We start from the raw sequence: 19,951 nt of genomic DNA on the forward strand, positions 1-19,951 counted from the left end.
TTAAGAATTTCTGAGAACAATAGATGAAGGGAATGGTTTAATTTTTTTAACTAGTGAAGTATCTAATGCTGAATAAAGAAATTGGTGAAGATTTCACATTTGTTCTGCCCTGCACAATACATAAGTTAAGAATAGCAAACTGTTTACACTCCCTATCTCCCACTGGCCTTTCCTGGTTTAGTTGCATCGCTCAAAAATACCTGTGGAATTGCTGTCTTGAAACATCTTTGCATATATAGTCTTTTAACTTTCAATATGCCTGATTTTTTTTTTTAGCCCTAAGGTAGTATAAATCACTGTTGTGGAATAATTTCAACCTATAAATAAACCACAATTTCTGTAGTTTAAGCACATTCTAATCTACAAAACTGCTATAGTGAAAACTCGTCAGTGTGCATATTTATTTCACACTGCTATAATTTGTTTATAAGTAAGTAGCTAATCCCAAAATGGCGTGCATCAGTTTGGTGATAATAAGATTCTTTTTTGCTGGGATATACTTTTCATCCATGCTGTAACTTAAGATTTTACCTGGGGCTACCGAAGTGTTTATATGTCCATGCCAGTAAACATACCACTTTATCCTGAATTTGCAAAGCTGACTGTTATAACAACAAACAGACCTTCTTTCCACTCTCCAATATCTTACTTGCAAATGGGGGGGGGATCTGTCAATGAGATAAATATGGAGACACATTATGCTATTTTTACAGTCAAAATACCACTATCCTTTAAATTTCTAGGGTGAAACTGTGGTATTATTATTGTCAAAATACTTACAGTGAAAGAGAATAAACAGTATCACAGTTGGCAAAGGTTAATCATTATAGTAATTTATTGAAAAAAATACATACCTCATTATATAGCTGGTTTAACAAACCTATGAAACTAACACACAGAAAGCCACTTGGCATTGTGCTTCTTGGACATTAAAATAATCAATTTCAAGTCAGTTTAAGGGCTTGATTTTTTGAAATGTCTTTTAATGGAAACTTAATTTTCATCTGTCAAAATGTATGAGCTTACAGCTAAAGATAAGAGGGAAAGAACTCAGTCATGAAAACACTGACAAAGCAAGGACGATTCAGAAATAACACTCAGCTAATCTGTTTTCTTTACTTGGCTCCTCTTTTGCAACACTTTATCTACAAAAGGGTTGTAGCAGGAAGAAAAACAGAAAATAATCACCACAGCAAATCTCAATATGTATGTCCTATGTTCTGTGCTTGACGACAGGTCACTTAATGCACTTTTGACAGTGTTGTCACCCCATGATGGACTGTAGTGAGTAGAGATGGGAATTTGTTCCATGGATACACATGACTGCAATGTATGTGGTCGTCTTCTTTGTCCCAGAGTACCACTGCAAATCTGAGTGCAAGACAGCAGCCATGTGACTTCGTCCTTCTCCTTCCTTAGGTTTTTTTTCCCCCTTCAAAACAGTTTCCTCAAGCCCAGGAGCTTTCACAGTGTTTATGATGCAGAACTCTCTATGGGACACAGGAGCTTCTCATCAGCAGTCAGAGAAAAGTTGATTTTTTTCATTCTGACTCCTTAATCTTCATCACTTGAAGGACAATGAGCTGCATAATCAAAACTAGGGAACCTGACAGGCAGTTCTCCCCATTTCTTAAAAATTTGCTTTGTTGTTTTCTTGTCTTCAAACACAACCACAAAATTTCTAATCTTTAGACAAGGCAGGTCAAGACCTCGGTGAACCATCATATTTCCCCAAGCCTGCAAGTAGAAGGAAATTACGTTTCAGATAAAATAGACAAGATCATTAGACAGAAATAAATACAGACAACAACAATATAAAAGTATGAAAATAAGTTGTTCCTCACTTGTCCACAATCTTTACATATGATTTCCCCATTTGTCTGGTAATCGGCATGCTTATCTTGCAGTGTCTTATTTTCTCTTGTATGGTAAAGACTTCTGAAAAACAGTCAGAAAGCGTGCATAAGAATACATTGGTCATTCAATGCTCCATATAGCCTTAAACACACAGTGACTACAATTGCTGAAGTCAGATACGAAACCTAAAAGGCTGTAAACTATCCAGAGCTGCAGAGTATGTGCACATTCTTACATTGTTTAGTTTAGGGAGTACTTGATCTGGAGGGTTACTATTAGCCTGTGCTGAGGCTAGTAATAAGAATAATAAGAACTATTACCCTGTAGTTTGAATTGACTGATAACATTATGCTGACCAGACAATTTCACAGTAAAGCAGTTTAATGTTTAGGGCTGCAGCTCAATTTTAATTTTTTCAACATATGAGTACTAATTTCTCATTAACTCTTCAAAAAGTCTTTATAAATTATATGAAAGATACGTCTCAAAGAAATGAGAACTTTGGAGGGCAGTAACTTGGTTGGATGGTGTCTGCTGTATAATTAGCAAAGCATGACTGATCTGTAATGTGCAATACCCATCACAAATTTACTGCAGTGAGCAAATGCAACTGAAGTTGAATTAAAGTATTTCCTTGATCTCTTAATTTCCATTATGAGTGGGAAGAGAAAGTCACCTCCTGCCATCATGGCACTGAAAAGTTAAACAGAGTTTAACATAAACGTTTACCAAACTAGATGGCATCTCTTGCAATGAAGAAAAGAAGGAGCAAGAACACTGGGAGAATTAAAAGGGGTGTGTCACCAGTATGAACATCCGCTAAATATACAATTGTCAATGCACAGCTTATGGCCAGTATGTTGTTTGAGTCCAACTCTTATCCTGGGTCTGTTACTGGTGTAAGTATGTGGGTAACTGGTATTCATCTTTGGTTACAGTTACACAATGGAATACATACTATATTATATAATAAGTGACCTAGTTAATATTACCACAGGACCTGTACCTTCTTCAAAAGTTTCAAACTCTGGTCATCTCGAAATCAGGGGTAAGAATAAACATTTCCTTCAAACTCATTAACTGTAAACTCCATAGAGCCCAGGACTTGACAATATTGCAATAATCTTTTTTTTCCTCACAGGGCCTGGAGGGTTACAGGCCCTGTACAGCTCTGCTGAAAAGAAAATCTGTTTCTGCCTGAAAGAGATAAAGTAGTTCATAAACACTTACTGGAAATCTTTTTTTACACTAACATGATGCATGTTTTCAATAACTTGTATGTCTTCTCCAGAACATATCAGCTTGTGGCAATTTTTGCATAGGAATGTTATTAGTGAAGGATTTTTCTTGTATGTCTTGCACTGATCTCTCTTTGCCTTCATTTGTTTTTCCACTATACTTTGCAACTGGAAATTCTGAATCTAGAAATAGATCAGTAAGAGCACTGTAACATTCTGGTGGAATGAGAGTAATAATTTTCTTTTTCAGTTATTTTACCAAGTTCACTGACAACATGACTTCTAGTCAATTTTCCCTACTTGTGTGTTTCCCCCCTTACCAACAGAAAAGCAGAGTTTTCTAAAGGCCCAGAAAACATAGATTATAAAACAAATATTGGCAGAAGGATTCAAGGCCGTATGTAGTAACTAGTATTATTTTAAGTTTTCCTCACGTAAGTAAACTTCAAATAGAAAGTTATTTCTTACAATACAAATCAGTCTTATTTAAAGGGAAAGTGCAGAGTTGCAGTAAATACCTTATTTAAATACTCTTCCCGCGGCATCTTTTGGACACGCTGAATGGCCTTATACATCATTTTCTCACGGAAAATGTTAACATCTTCACGTTCAACAGCTCCTGAGCCACTCGAAGCCACAAGTGCGTAGGTGCTCTCATCAGCTCGAGCTCGACCGCGAGCCTACAATTTGCAAAGAATACAACATAAACAGCACAATGTTCCCTACAACACCGCACAACATTTTTTCCTAGTTTTGTAACGAAAGACATGTACTGTTCCTTACGCAGTGTCCACACAGAGCATTTTTATCCACTTAACTCAGACAGATAATCAGTGAATACCACATACTGTTTCTGCATTATCATCAAAGGTACCTGTGACAATAGTACTCAGGAGATTTGTGATTAGCACATTTTGCAAAGCAGAAACTGTATTTTGTCACCAAAAAATAAGCATGCATTTAAATATTAAATATATAAATATTTGTGTTCACAAATTAAGTGAGAACATGGACAAACTGATATTCTGATATGCAATTACCTCTTTTTAGCTGTTGGTGGTACAAATGTCTTTTATATCAACCAGTCTGCTGATCATAATCATAGAATCATAGAATGGTTTAGGTTGGAAGGGACCATAAAGATCACCTAGTTCCAAACCCCCTGCCATGGGCAGGCATACCTTCCACTAGACCAGGTTGCTCAAAGACCCGTCCAACCTGGCCTTGAACACTTCCTGGGTTGGGGCATCCACAACTTCTCTGGGCAACCTGTTCCAATGCCTCACCACCCTCATGGTGAAGAATTTCTTCCTAATATCTAAACTAAACCTATTCTCTTTCATTTTAAAGCCATTAACCCTTGTCTTATCAATACATGGCCTTGTAAAAAGTCCTTCTCCAGCTTTCTTGTAGGTCCCCTTCAGGTACTGGAAGGCTGCTATAAGGTGTCCCCAGAGCCTTCTCTTCTCCAGGCTGAACACCCCCAACTCTCTCAGCCTCTCCTCATAGGAGAGGTGCTCCAGCCCTCTGATCATCTTCGTAGCCCTCCTCTGGACTCGCTCCAACAGGTCCACGTCCTTCTTATGTTGGGGGCCCCAGAGCTGGACACAGTAATCTCATACATTTTCCATTAAAAGTTTACTGTTTATTTAGAGATTTAGATGGATGTTACACTACTTCACATGGAGGCAATTTTTATATTGCATGCAAACTGAGGATGGCAACTAGAAAAGAATCTTGTTGAAAGACCATTTTCTCTTTTAGCATGCAATTATTTCAAAATTATCTCCAAACCCCAGGTATATGATTCATCATTTGCATATTCCAAACAGAAAAGCACTTTTAAAAATAAGTTATGTATGCAGTGAACTCATACCTGCACCATAGCAATTTCATTAGTGACGAGACCATAGCGAATAACGATGTTACATTCTTTGATGTCTAGGCCTTCCTCAGCTACAGTAGTAGCAATAAGTAAATTTATATTTCCACCTCGGAATTTATCAATAACTTCCCTTTGCTCATTCTGTAAATTAAAAAAAAAAAAATCAGTGTATTAACTTTCAGTATTAGTTTCTGCCATCAGTTTCTTCTAATTAAGAGGTTTAAGGAATTATAGTCCAATCATTTCAGAGTGGAGTGCCAAACATCAAGTAGCTTCAACAATTGCATTTAAGCATCTTCCAAGATGCTTAATTCAATAGGAGTTCCTATTGAATATGATAGGTGTTCAGCACCTTTTTTGAAGAAGGGAGCAAAAGCCAGTCTTTTTAAGGTAACTGAGCTTGGAACTTTGTAGCCCATTTCATAGGTGCTAGGACTTTCAATAATATAGTTGTTCTATCATTTTCAAACTCTTTAAGTAGTTATCAGAGGTTCTGGATTTCTACCACTTCAGTAATTTCAGCTTAAAGTATAGACTTCAGTACTTCCAAGTCAAGTTCCAAAGCACTTAAAATTCCCCATAATAAATGGGGACCATAATTTTGGTGATCTGGGGAGCACCAAAAAACACAGCAATGATACACTGAAAAAACACAGCATCCAAAACATGGACTTCTAAATTAGCTGGATATTTCAAACAAGCCTGAGCAGAGGGACAGAAACTTCCTATTTGCTATATTCAGTTTCAAAATGTAGAGGCTATTGTTTTGTTTGTGCAATGCGGTGCACAGATTAAATACCAAATTTTCATAGAAATAAAGCAACTTTTTGAGAGAACAATTCATAACTTCTTTTTGAAACTGAGAGCAGCTGAAGGAAATGGACTCTGCCCAGCAGTAAACCACACCATTTTTGCTTAAATGCTGAAGTGGCAATTTTATGGGGAGTAAAAACCAGAATAGAAGAGAGGTTTTAAGATACGGAAGTACTTTGTTTTGAAAATCTTTAATTTGGAGGTATAAATCATCAGAGAGATATTGTATATGAAGTCAACACAATGGTATGAGACAGACTGTTGAGCGATCAATTATGAAATTTTCATTGTGAATTTTGGCAAATTCTCTTTCAATGATTATGCATCAGTGTGAAGCATGCATATAAATTGGTGTAAGCTGATTAACCAATTATATCAGAAAAAGACAGGCATAATCAACATTGTATTTTTGTTTTTCAATTCAGCAACTAAAATACAATTTGAATTACTCTTGTCCCAATAAGTATAAACTCATTTAACTGTCGCATTTTTGCTATTGCCATTTTGTTAACTTTTTCTTCCTACGCCTCACTACAAGTTGTGTCCCTTTGACTATATACTCCTTTAGGAAATGGCTGCCTGTTACTCCTATTGCCGTAGAATCCAAAACCAAAAAAGCTTGTTTCTTGTGGAAATAAAATTAATCTGACATTGTTATTCACCTGTCCTGCAGCTTATGAAGCTAAGTCGCTGGCAGGTATGAAACCAGAACTCTGGGCTCCAAACTTCAGTCATTGTTCTAGAACTAAAACAAGCTGTTTTCTCAAATCATGTACAAGATTTTAATGCTGTAGTGCATAGTTCTGTACCTGAGTCATGTGTTTAATTTCACTGTTGTGTCCAGCACCAATAAGATAATGGGCCTTAATTCCCACTTCTTCAAATTTTGGGTTATCCTTAATCCACTGGAATAGAGCAAAGGCACTTAGCCGAGTCTTTGTGAAAATAATTCCTCTAGGTTCCTCAGTCTTCGTGAACTCCTCCATTAAAGTGTTACGCAGCTGTATTAGCTTCTCATTTTCATATTCTGGCTTTCTAGCCAGTTCTTTCAGCTGTTTCTTTTTTGCTTTAAAAATAGCAGATGTAAATTAAGAAAAGTAACCATGTAAAATAACAGCTCTAGAAAAAAAACAAAGCAAAGAGCAGCTTTCTATATAATTCTCCCAGCATGGCTAATTCACATCCAGTTTGAAGAGCTGTGGCATACCAATTACTTTTCAAGCGAGTTTACATTCATTAAAAATACACTAATCAATCAAAATAAATCACCATTGACTTTTTAACATACACTTTACCTATACTTCATGGTCAGAATAGGCAAAAGAAAAAAACTCTTTCTACACACCAGAAGTGGTACAGAGTTAAGTGCACCGTATTAAAAAGCTAAATCACAGCTTATAATATTTGCAAACCAGTTCTAAAATAATGGAAAAAGTCCTACAAGGAGAAACAGATTAATATGCACAGCCCTCAGAGCTGATACTGTTTTTATAAATTTAGACATGAATTGTCCTTGGAACATTCATTAAAATAGGAATCCTCACTAGAAGCATGCAATGTAATAGACACCAGGATGGGTGCATTGTTATCAGTACCGCAGCTTTTAAAGACATTTCAGTATGCTCAGTAAAATGTTAAATGAATGACTCTCTTCAATGGGCACTATTAACCACGACCAGGGAGGATTCCTAATGTGTTTTGATTTTTTAAAAAACTTCTAATATTTAAAAGCCTACGTCATTGTCAGATGATCATGCAAACACAGTAATAACACTTTAAGGTGTGGTCCTTGTGTGTTAAGATATCACAGTCACTCTGACGTCATCACCCCGTGCAGATTATCGCACTGCACCTCGTCCCATGCAATGGTAGTCAACGTATCACAAAGTACTACACCACTTAGGCAGTGGCTTTCTGACTACAGTCTTATTCATATTGTAGAATGTAATCAAACATACACAAATACATACAAAAAGTAGGTAGATGTAACAAACTCCGACAATTTTCCCCCTTAGTTAAACCTATGCTAAGGGCTGCAGTGAGTTTATCACCCAAACATGAACTCTGCTCTTAAAAGTTGGAAAGAGAAATTTTAGATTTTTCCATTACTCCTGGGACCTTCAGTGGTAAAATCAAAACAAATTGGAATATAATTTACTTTTCACTATCAGGTTCTTTGAACTTCATTTACCTGCGGAAATGAAAGCAATCTAGACAACTCAGTTTCATTTTTTGGTTAGTTTAACTTTTTGGTTCTCAGCAACAGGTCAATACTGAAATTCTAAATAAGGCATAAAGACAGGTATGAAAAGTCATTTAAAAACACGATGACATTATCTAACCTAATCTATTTTTCTAAAAGTTTTTTTAACATTTCCTGAATTCTTAACAATGGCATTCTAAATTTGTAGTTCACAGGATACATGAAGTTGGGATAGATGCTGCAATAAAATCTATTTTTTTTTGTACCACCCAGGAGCCATAGGCAACGGGAGCAAACTTGTCTACCTCTTCCTCATTGTAAAGGCAGTAAGGGACAAAAAGAGGCAAGAAAGATTAGTGTGTCAAGGACTGAATGAATCCTAGTTCCCAGGTGAATGATCGGAAAAAAAGGCAACTGGCTTCAGTCTTTGCAATTTAACCCTCTGTTTAATTCTCTAATTGCTCTTTACCTGAAACTTACTCAGGGTCATCACTTCCATCTCTTAGTATATAGACAAACAAAATTTGGTAGAAAGGGTTGGTTAAAAAACCATCATTTCATTACTTTTGTATTCCATTTGCTCAACTTCTTGCCCCTCAAGAGTGTCTACTGGAATACACATTCTACGTATCTATCAAGAGTGTCCCCAGGGACACTTCATTGGAGAAAAGCAGAGAACAGTTTTTACTTACTATCAGCAAAAAGGAAGTGCCCTTGGGCCAAAGCTGAAAAACAACTACTACATGTTGGGACATGATCACACTGATGTTGTTTAATGTACTCCATACTGTATTGAACTGGGACATGCAGATACTGTCATAATAAACAACACGCCAGTCTCTAGGATGTAATAATTAATGGGCCCATGCAAATCATGTTAGTGCATAATCTATGGATTTCAAATATTAACTATCATGATGTATTTCAAACTTACCATGAAATAAACCTATTAGAAATTCATCTGTTTCATCCTGCTTTGATACTGTTGGTTCATCGTCATCATCATCATCATCACTCCTTACTGTCTTCTTACTTTTCTCCTCCTTATAAAAGTTATTTAGGTGATTGTATGCATCCACCATTCGGATGGTGTCATTTATCTGAAGAGCATCATTGTATTTCTTCAAGTGTTCTGCACAGACGCGTTCCTTGCGTTTCTCCTCTTTTGCAGCTAAAAGTGAACAAAAAATACAAAAACATGCCTGTGTATAGAGTGACCCAAATAAATCCAAAGCTGGGATATTTTTGCTATGCAGTTACCTCTTCTCTCTTCTCTAATCACCCACTGTTCATATGGCTGAGTTCCAAACTCAGATTTTGGATGGAGCTGGCAATAGTTTTGAATGTCTGTCATGATCTCAGTAATTCTCTCTCTAAATGGATCCTAGAAATAAATTGATTATCAAGGTAAGCAAGCATCTTCTGGCAACAAAAACATTGGCTAGTTCCACACTGAGTAATTTTTTTAAAACATTAAACCTTAAATTAAAAAACAAGTAAGGTTGCTAAGTGCGTTTAGAGTTATGGAAATAAATAGTTCAGAATATTACAAAAATTACACTGTGAAATAACATTTTTTTTTAGTGAATATAATGTCACTCTAATACAAACATTTCAACTATAGTTCAGAAGGTTTTGACCAGATACCTCAAAAATGTAACTCATGTAAGTAAAAATTTATTTCTATTTGACTTTACTGATACTTTTCCATACAGAGGAAAGCAGCAGATAAATACAAACGTATTCAAATTAGCACTATGGATCACAATACATCTATAGAAAAAGAGCATTAGCCAAAAGTTTTTGATACCATAAACCACACTTTTAAAGGGCAATATAACTTTAACACTGATTTTTTTGAAAAAACATACCCTTCTTTTGTCACCTGCAATCACAGTCTTCTTATACGGTTCCTTCACCTGATTTTTCAATTGGGAGGCATGCTCTTCAACAGTCATGATTCTACATGCATCAAGATTGGCACAGATCTGGGAGAAAACAAAACATTATTTCTTTTAATATTTAACGAGTTATTCCACATGAAAACAAAATTAATGCAACAGAGCTTCTCATTTAGATATTGGGTTTTATATGACTTTATTTTCTTCCTACAAAAACTAGATACACACACTATCAGCATAAGAAAGGCCAAGTCTTTGAAAAGCATTTGAGGTTAAGATGAACAAGTTACTTTTTAGGCCAGAAGTGATCCCTGCACAGAGGAAAAAAACTTGTAGATCAGGGTACAAACCAGGTATTTTGCAAAGGAAAACATACCATCAACACTGAGTAGATTTTGGAGCACAAAACAAATAAACAAAACCAATGGTGAAATAGAAAAAACCCCACAAAATAAATGTTAGGGAATAATTATAAAACTAAGAGCAGGTCATGAGACTAGAAAATAATTTGAAATGACCTTTCTTGGAACAGGAAGAGATAGAGAAAATTTCTGTGCTAACTGCACGACTGAACTGTACTTTTCTGCTTTTGATCTCTTCTGAGAAGAAAATATGTACATTTCTGTCACTAAGTCTAAAGTAATAAGGGGAAACCTTGAAATTTTTATGAGCAGAGAAAACAGGAAAGGAAGTCTAGCAGGCAATGTTTTTAATGTCTTCAGCAGTAGTTATCTATTTGAACTTGCATATTCAGATTACATTTCTTTAGGTACAAAACCCAGCATCCTATAATTAAGATTTGAGAGCTGATGAAAAGGAATTACCTGCTTTTTCCATTGCCAGAAAGTTTTTGTCTCAAAATACCTCGCAATTCTATCTACTTCAATACAGCACAAAAGCTTCTTGCAGGCCTCACCTATTCAATATCATATTCTCTCCTTGTGCAATTTGCTAGTCAGGAGTTTTCACTGGAGTACTGGGCTAAATTCTACTTTTGTATTTCTGATGTAAATCCATTGAATTTCAAGTAAAATAGAGTTTAAGTACAGAATTTAACCAATTATCTCCAGCCAGGTGTTTATGCAACTACACAATGCTCCCTCTCAATGAGTAACTCTTAACTGCTGTAAAGAAAAACATTTGTATGCTACCTGTATCTCACAAGTTGTTTCTGCTTGTTTAAGTATTCAACTTTGTTTTTCACTTTTGTGGATCCACACAAAAGCCCAGCTTAGTCACTCCAGAAATACAGATATAAAATATAGTGATGTCTCTAGGATTTAGGAATACACAGTAAATTCTAATCCGTCAATGGAAAACTAAGATTTTTATTAACTACAAAGCCTACTATTTTGTGGATTTCTTGCCTCTGATCTTGAGAATTTTTTTCAAGTGATGCAATCTTTTTACTTCCCTTTTCAGTAACCCTACTTCCCAGTAAAGTAAGCTTTATTTGTACATGGATTTCCATTAATTTAGAGTGGGTCAATTTGCTGAATGGCTGTGAGCTGAACTCCCATGTATACATGAAAAAAATAAATCAGATTATGTATTTGGAGCCTAACACTGACTTTAAAAGTTTTACTTTAACAAAACAATATCCCTTTGATGGTTTGCAAGTGTAAGAGCTATTCACCTTCAGAATGTGTTCTTCAGCTTTCGAGTACGATGTTGCACCTCCTACACCAGGTGAGGCTGTAAGTCCCAGAATCTGAGGCTGTGGGATGAGTGGTTTGTTTTCTTTTGCCAGCTTCCTGTTCTTCATCTTTTCTTGTAAGTAACGTCGCATTATATTGTTGTAGACACCTTCCTTTTGAGTGTGATGACACTCATCGATAATGATGAGTGAAAAATCTGGAAAAAAAAAAAAAAAGACCCCTAAAGTGATTAATTTTCTTTCAAACATAGAATTTGTGTGACTAAATCTTCTTACAAGTAAGGACATTGTTGAAGAGAACCCATCAGCTTGCTTGAGCCCTAACGTATTAGGAAATTTGTAGTGCTGGAGAAAGACATGGATGGAAGCTGTATATATTTAATGGACTTTGGAATCTTTGCTGCAGTCCTGGTGTGTCAAGTAGTTTTATATTTCATGTAATGTAAAAAGCTTTTCTATTTTTGCAAAACCAGGCTGATGGTATAAAGAATTTCAGAGAGATATTTTTAATAGCTAGTGGTATGAACACCTCAATCCTATCTTTTATATCCATAACTGTATCTGACAAACTACATACTGTTTGTTTATGAGAAGATACAGAATGTTAGAAGCCTTTCAGACATTCTAGAATGGCCTGTCCTCATCAAAATATGCTTCCATTTTATAGCAACACAGAGATTTCCCGCCTATTCCTGTCCAATTAAAAGATTTATATTACTTTATGGATGTGCCATTGGAAAGAACAAACAGATGGTAGGAGCACCAGCAATCATCTCTCTTTTGTAGTGGAGGAAACTGATAAAGATTCAGACAGGTATTATGTGCTTTTTAGTCACATCATATTTACATGCAACAAGTAAAGTACTATACAATAACAAAAATTAAGATTATTTTTTGTTTGTTTTAGATTTCTTACAAACATAGAAAACATCTCCTTAATTTATCTGCATACGCAGCCAGTGACATATATTTCAAGGTTCTGATCTGAAAGACTCATGAACATTTCTCTGTTTCTCTAAAGCAAAACTGGTTTATGGAGCTCCCACTCTTCCCCTAGCTGGCCAATAACTCTCTAATTCGACATTGTTGCCTACAATTCAACAAACGTTTGTGGAAATGACTGTAAAGCAGATCACTGAAATGATCAGGGTTAAACTTTTTTTTTTCCTTTTTTTTTAATCGACAATTTCCATGGTCTTGTTTACACATTAGTGTGCTCAAATTGTTGCATCACTACAAATGAGTTTGCAACAACTGGCAGCAGAAGTTGGAAACTAACAGAGAGCTAGAACATTCTCAGTTGGCCCTTCTGCTGGAGAAAATATCATGTAACTTCGTCTCTGAAGAACCTAAAGAAAAGCGGAGAATGAACAAGGGAAATTTTATTTAAAGGCTAAACCAAAGACTACTGCTAGGAAAGCAAACTAGTGCTCCATGTCACGGGGGAAATCTGATTGTCTTCAAACAAGTGGTTCAGGAAGCCAGTCTGGTCTGGAGTGATGTGGTTTCAAACCTAAATTTCTATGTATTTCTAAGATTTCTACATATTGCAAGACTTCAGAAGCAGTGCTGGCAGTTTCTCAGTTATTTTGCCAACATGAAATTACTCCCTTTGATTTTGACCGTCATGTCTATAGTGCATATTCCTATCATTAGTCAGGAAGAACCTAACCCACCAGAAGAGATGTGCTTCTACTAAGGAAGTGACACACAGCTTTTAGAAAGTCCACGCAGTGACTTCAGCCCTTGGTAAAGACAGTAAACATTTGGTAAAATGCAATTAAGAGAGTCCCCTCCATTTCACTGAGGCTGGAATTCCATGTTACATGTAATGCAGACCTCTGTGGAAACAGATGAAAAATACATGAAAAGAAATTAGGAATAAAAAAACTTATAACTAATTAGGATGGTTTATATAGGCTGCGAGTTAACCAAGTCATAGCCATAAAAATGGACCCGGCTCTGTTAAGGCGTGTTTGGCTTTGGTCCATCTGAACTTACTAGCACAGGTGTAATAGCAAGGAAACACGGCCCTGTTTGCAGGGTCACCTCAGTTCTGGGAAAAATGTAGCTCCTTATGAAGGAAACTTTGCAAGGTGTGAAACCCATTCAAAAAACCGCTTCATTACACAAGTTGGTTGGGACTCAGCCCAATTCTAATCAGGTCAGCAGTTCCTGTAGAAATGTTCAGGTGCCTCTATACGGCATTCCCAAATTATTCAGATTTGGGAAGGTTTATTAACTTAGGTGCAGTGGAAAGGAAGTATAAGAAAATCTCTGGTACTCTGTCTAGGTTAATAAAAAGGCATTCTGAAGGAGGGAAGCCTATTCTGAGGTACGCAAGTGGCTCTGCAGGGGTTAGTTTGGATCAAGTATTACTCCAGTCAGCACTAGGCAGTGATAGACACAGACTGACCCTTCAGGTTTCTCTGCTGTCTCTGCAGCACCCAGACAAGTACTTCTTTTAGCTCAGATACATTATCTTTAAAATCATAGCTCTCCCTTCAGTTACACCCTGCCCCATCTAAAAGAGTTGACTGCTTGCAGATAGAGGGAGAAGTTAACATCTCACAGAGGAGGGTCACTGCAGCCCAAATCCTGGAGCTGAAGTCATGGGCTGTTCCATTATTTGTATGTCACTGGCACATAATACCATTTCCTTTCTGATCTCCCATAGATATCTGCCACTTTAGTATCCTGGGCAAACAATTTTACCCCATCTCATCTTGTATCTTTTGTTTTCTTCAACTTCCTTCACCTGTTGTAGGAGACCATTATATCTGCCGACCTCAGAGAGATACAGTTACTTATAACTGTATCTCTGTATGTTAGCAAAATGATAAGGGTTTAAAGAATACAACTTTTATAACAGGTTGGCTTTTATCTTGTGTTCCATTGTATTTCTCAAACTACCGACTACATTTGAGTTTTTATAATTTTTTTCTCATCCCATTTATGGCTTCTATAACTCAAATGCTCTACCAAGCTTGGAAAGTGGAACCAGTATGGCTGCATTTGCACAAAGTTGTGCTTGAGCTAGATAAAATAGGAAGCATAACAAATATTTAGTATAAATGAACGTAAGAGTCTAAGTTGGCTTGAAAAAATTGCATGCTCATTAACTAAGATCTGGTTTTGACACTCAGCTTGCATTTATAAAACCAGTGAACTGAAAAAACATTAACTACTGAATATGGCACATTTTTACTCTGCAATTTTCCAGAATAGAGACATACTTTTAGCCCTTCTGTAAAAATTTCAGAAGTAAACACTTGCCTGATAAGTGGACACCTTCTTCATCTTCTTTGGCTGCATTTAATAGTGAATTCTCAAGGATCTGTGCCGTACTGATGATGACATCATTTCTTCTGACAACTTCAGGAAATGAGATTTTCAGTTGAGAATCACCGCTTAAACCAATAACCTGATACCAACGCTTCAGGAATGGACTGAACTCCTTTCGTAAATGCTGTTCGACCAATGGTACCTGAATAAAAGTTTCCAAAGAATTTAAACCAGAGCATACATTGGATTAAAAATACATGCCTGTTTGCCAGAAAAGTTGTTAGGTGAACATACACTTTGCGCAAAGCATACTTTTTTAAAAAACCAAACATCCCGTTATTCACTGCAGGGTAGGATTCAAAAAACCCCACCAAACACAAAAAACAAAACCAAGCACTAAAAATCCCCAAACCAACCCCTACCCTCCAACTGCTCCTACAAAACCTTTTTGTACCAAGAACTTTGGCTTAACTGTGCCTTAGAAAGAATGAACAAACCATGCATGCTCTGGGTCTTTAACTGAGCTTATAACATGCTATCAATGTTATTCTTATAGGAGGATATGGATATCTTTTATTCTTTTAATAAAATTCTTATTTTAATATTACAATAGAAGATTACTTTATATTATACATGCTAAATTTACCTGTAAAAATTACAGCAATTATCAGAAAATCTGACAGAATATTCCCTAACTACTGTGAGACTCATTAGGTGGCCTTCATTACCAAATCCAAACACAGAATGTGAAAAATATTTTTATTTATTAAAATATGATTTTAGTTCTATTCATTCTAACATGAAATTGTAATTTTCCAATAGTGTGGTTATTAGGGCACATCTAAATTTGCACTTGCACTAGGGTAAACTAAAATCATTCATGCTTGCACCATGATGATGGTGCAATGGATATGACAGTCTAGAGCTGTATGCCTTTAAACATAGCTACATCTGGAGAAGCCGAGAAATGTGTTTGTATTAATTTTACAAGTTCTATATTAACAGTGCATGAGATTTGAAAAATACTGTTTTTTAAAAAATGGACCAACATACCTTATTAACAAGTACTATAACTTTTCCAGGCTCTGATGCTCTTTTCTTCTTATCCAAGTGATCTTTGGTAATGTAAACAGCCACTCTGGTTTTACCACTGCCCGTAGGGAGACATACTATAATATTCTCCCCATTCAGCGCTGGCTTTGCAACTTCCATCTGGTAATCTCTCAGGATCAGATCTGGCTCAGGTGTAGCTCTGCTCTCTACTTCATCTTCATCTAAGGGTACAAAGAAATATAAGTATCAAACAGGAAGCCTAGAACATTTATCAGAATATTGAACAAATGTCAAAGGGAAAAATATTCATTTACTATCAGAAGCATCTTCTGAATAAACAGAAAGAGGGCATATTAGCATAGGCAATGCTGCTCTGTAGACCTCTGCAACTCTGGATCAGAACTGCTTACATCCAGTCACCAACCAAGGTAGGTGGAATAAGCCACAGTATGTCTTCACCCATCTATGTTGACATGACTGTTATTATGTACGAATTCAAATGATACAGTTCAGTAGCACTGGGACCAACAAAGGTTGTGTTCAGAACTGCAGAATTTATAATCTAGACAATCTTATGTGACGTTCTCTTTCATCAGTACTGAAATTTATTTGGTTGCAAATGAGCTACCTTTTTAAATACTTCCCAGAAAATGAAAAAAAGGATGGAGCCACAGAAAGAAAAAGAGATAGGGACCACTTAAAAAATTATGATGGGAGTTATAAAGATCAAATAGATAGGAAAATTCAATTGCCTATACAAGACACAGCTAACTGCAGAATGTATCACACCTATTCATGGTAGATTGCGCTGCTTCCAGACTGACTCATACATAATGCAATCAAGCTGTTCACTAAGAAGTCATATACATATGCCACCTGAAGGCCAAAACCTTCCATCTATCATACAAATTGCAATGCAGAGAGTTCAGGTCTATGGCTCATAGGTGAAACAAACAACGTTCAAAAGTTATAAGTGGAAAAATGCTGTTGCATTGTTTCGGGCAGTAAGAAAAGCATATCAAGTCTCATGAGTTTACCTATGTTTAAGAAGTCAGAAATTATATATATTAATATCAGAAGGATTTACTTCGATGGAGTTTTGGGCTTTTTTTTACCTACGGATATGTTTAAATCACCCTCCAAGCATTAACTGTCCTCAGGGAAGAAAAGGCTAAAAATGAGGGAAAAAAACCCTATAGTTTTATTTCCTGATTATATCATTAAATGAAGAATCGTGAGGATTTTATGATCACTGATACATTACACACAGAATAAGTGTATTTTTCTAGTATCCCTGATTCCATTAAATAAAATTAAACTAACAAAAAGTAATGAAGCTTGATAAAATACTGCTAATGGAAACATCCGAATGCCATTCTTAAGTGTTTTTTGCTTGCTTTGCCTTTTAGTGTGAGTGTAGTAGTACCTGGGACACAGGGAAATTCACACCAGAGAGTACTTGCTATTACTTATCTGACTTCTACTACTCTCTTTTGAGGAAGAACGTTGTTTGCTTTCTGGTTGGCTAAATTCAATAGTTCAATCGTATTGAAACTAGCACTTTATCACCCATCTGTTTGGTTAAATTTCAGTTTCTTAACATCCTCAATTAACTGTCCAGGCCTAAAAAATATTTAACTTCGCTCTCTCCTAGCTTCCTCAGACCCTGTTTAGATAAAGGCTAATACAGGAATCTTTACACAGGATATGATTCCATTAAAGAATTTTCATTATGCACAGTGTAACTTTAGAGAAGCTGTCTGCCTTTGTACAGGGCTCATATGAATGGCTGCTCTGGGCTAAAAGAAACATGATAATTATTCTTCTAATGTCCTAATTCCACTATTTTTCTTAACTGTAAAATGATCCTTGCACAGAAAACTGCAACTAAATCCACATGATTCTTTGCATTAAAATCCAAATCATGTCAGTGCATTAAGACACTATCCAAACATCTTTGTTAATACAACAGCCTTACCGCAAAATTTCAAATTGTAAAATCCATAAAAATCACAAAGTCCATCTGTATCTCCTTAGCTTTTTTCTCTCTGTCACTGAGTTTACTAGGCATGATTAAAGAGCATAAATGTTTTTTAAAACATTTCAACTAGTTGTTTTTAAAGCCCACATGTAAACAGAACACACAGCAAGTAAACATTGGAAAAAATCTATTCTGCGTTCTTCACAGAACTGTAGTGTTTTATTTTTTTCTGCTGGACTACTGGACATATCCAATGCCCAATTCACTTAATGGGAGACTTTTCAGGAATCTTAAAGGATCAGCCCATACATATATACGTGCTGCCATGTATCAGTAGCCTATATCAGCCTGACCAACTGATATAGTGTGCCTGTCCACAGAAAACAGAAGTTTCTGTGCTCAGACATTTCATGTGACACAGTGAGGAAAAAAATACAATGTGACTGATGAGTCACCTCAGTTGATGGCAGAAGTGCAAAGTATATTCTTCAGAGCAATACATAGACTAAAATCCTAGCTATAGGGTAGCAATTGATATCTGAGATAGCCTGAATTTTCTGTGTACTTACAAAACACATGGATTTTAATATTTAAAAAGCTTGAAACTATTTTAGAAGCATTTATAGAAAACACTTGGCAGGCATATGATCCATAAAATTTACATCGACTTTACTGATCTAATACTAGCTTTAATAGGCAGAGCTGGCCTGAAAGGTACCCAAATTGTTTCTAGCCCTTGCACAAGACACAGTCCCAGCACAAACTTTATAAAGGCTAGATTCCAAAAGGTAACTGGTTCCTCTTGAATTCTGTGTAGGCAAACACAGGCTGATCACTGTGGTGGACAGCTGCAAATTCATTCTGCCTGAGTTCTAAGATTAAAAAAAGAAGGAAAAAAATTGTGATGTCTTTTACAACAGCAGTGTTTAATTGGGCTCAGAGTATATACATAGTGAGTTCATATCTGCCTGCAAATTTTTATGTAAACACAGTCCAATATTTAGTTTAAAACTATATTTAGAACTTGCACATATGTTTAAATGTGAGATTTGCAAAGGTCTTCATATAGTAACTGCCATTGATTAGGTTGCTTTTACAAACAGGGCTACTAAATTACTTAGGTCTAAAGTGGACCTTCATTACTGTTCTGCAGGTACCCTAGAAATGCTTCTCCTCACCCACAGATACCTCTAAAGCATGTCCTATTCACTCTCACTTACCTTATGCAGGGGCCAGGCACAATCTAGCTCCTCTCCGAGAGGAGAGCACATATATGTGGCAGCATAATGAAAAGAAGCACATATATGTGGCAGCATTATGAATATCTGTACAGGCAACTGCACTGAATGACTTCTGGAAGTCCCTTCCAGCCTATGTGATTCTATCGTTCTGGATCACTGACCATTTTTTATGATGACGATGTCTAGAGACCTGTTCAGACGTTCTCAGTAAATCAACCCTTTTGGGGCTGGGACTTAAGTCCCGACCCATAAAAATGGCATCTGTTTTCCAACAAAATAAGAGGAAGTCTGGCATCTAAATACTGTGAATTAGAGCTCACAGTGAAAGCCCTGCACTGATTTTTATTCTAGCCCATTGACAGAGTGCTTACCCTCCAGAGATTATTTTGCAATTACTAAATAACAGAAGGGAAACATACCTGAATCGCTGGTTGTGCAGCTCTGTCCCAGGTTTTCATTCAAGTTATTGACACTTCCATCTCCTGTGGAGACATTTGACTCTAAATGAAAAACACAAACAACTGTAGTATAGTATATTTGCTATACAAATATAAATAGCAAAAGCATATTGTTTGCTCTCTCCCTAAGTTGTTAAAATAGGCTAGACAAATGTCTGGCAGGGATGACTGAGATATAATTTCCTTTATTAAACATTTTCTTAGGTAAAGAAAAAACTGTGAACAATATAATTCATTTTCTTATGTAAGAAAATATGGGGTGGAAGATGAAAATCCAAAACATAGCAGAGGTAAGGCAATGTGGGTCATGATTTATTGTTGTCAGGCATCTATGTTCCGTTTGCTTCAAAGCAAGGGTCCAGACATGACTGCCTGCATG

General features: G+C 36.3%; 1 protein-coding gene across 1 annotated transcript in view; it reads right to left on the reverse strand.

Moving 5' to 3' along the window:
• Positions 1 to 871: 871 nt before the first annotated feature.
• The window catches only part of IFIH1 (interferon induced with helicase C domain 1), a 29,574-nt gene continuing 10,494 nt past the window's right edge, over positions 872 to 19,951 (reverse strand). Inside the window, exons 4-16 of the mRNA XM_059820053.1 lie at positions 19,534 to 19,614; positions 15,893 to 16,113; positions 14,831 to 15,041; positions 11,534 to 11,751; positions 9,868 to 9,984; positions 9,257 to 9,380; positions 8,931 to 9,167; positions 6,603 to 6,859; positions 4,972 to 5,121; positions 3,614 to 3,775; positions 3,088 to 3,278; positions 1,845 to 1,938; positions 872 to 1,737 (exon numbers count right to left, since the gene is read on the reverse strand). Of these exons, the coding sequence (XP_059676036.1) occupies positions 1,555 to 1,737; positions 1,845 to 1,938; positions 3,088 to 3,278; positions 3,614 to 3,775; positions 4,972 to 5,121; positions 6,603 to 6,859; positions 8,931 to 9,167; positions 9,257 to 9,380; positions 9,868 to 9,984; positions 11,534 to 11,751; positions 14,831 to 15,041; positions 15,893 to 16,113; positions 19,534 to 19,614 (2,246 nt within the window). The 3' untranslated portion in view covers positions 872 to 1,554. The remainder of the gene's footprint in view (positions 1,738 to 1,844; positions 1,939 to 3,087; positions 3,279 to 3,613; positions 3,776 to 4,971; positions 5,122 to 6,602; positions 6,860 to 8,930; positions 9,168 to 9,256; positions 9,381 to 9,867; positions 9,985 to 11,533; positions 11,752 to 14,830; positions 15,042 to 15,892; positions 16,114 to 19,533; positions 19,615 to 19,951) is intronic.

This window comes from Gavia stellata, chromosome 8 (assembly GCF_030936135.1).
Source record: "Gavia stellata isolate bGavSte3 chromosome 8, bGavSte3.hap2, whole genome shotgun sequence".
NCBI classification, from domain to species: Eukaryota; Metazoa; Chordata; class Aves; order Gaviiformes; family Gaviidae; genus Gavia; species Gavia stellata.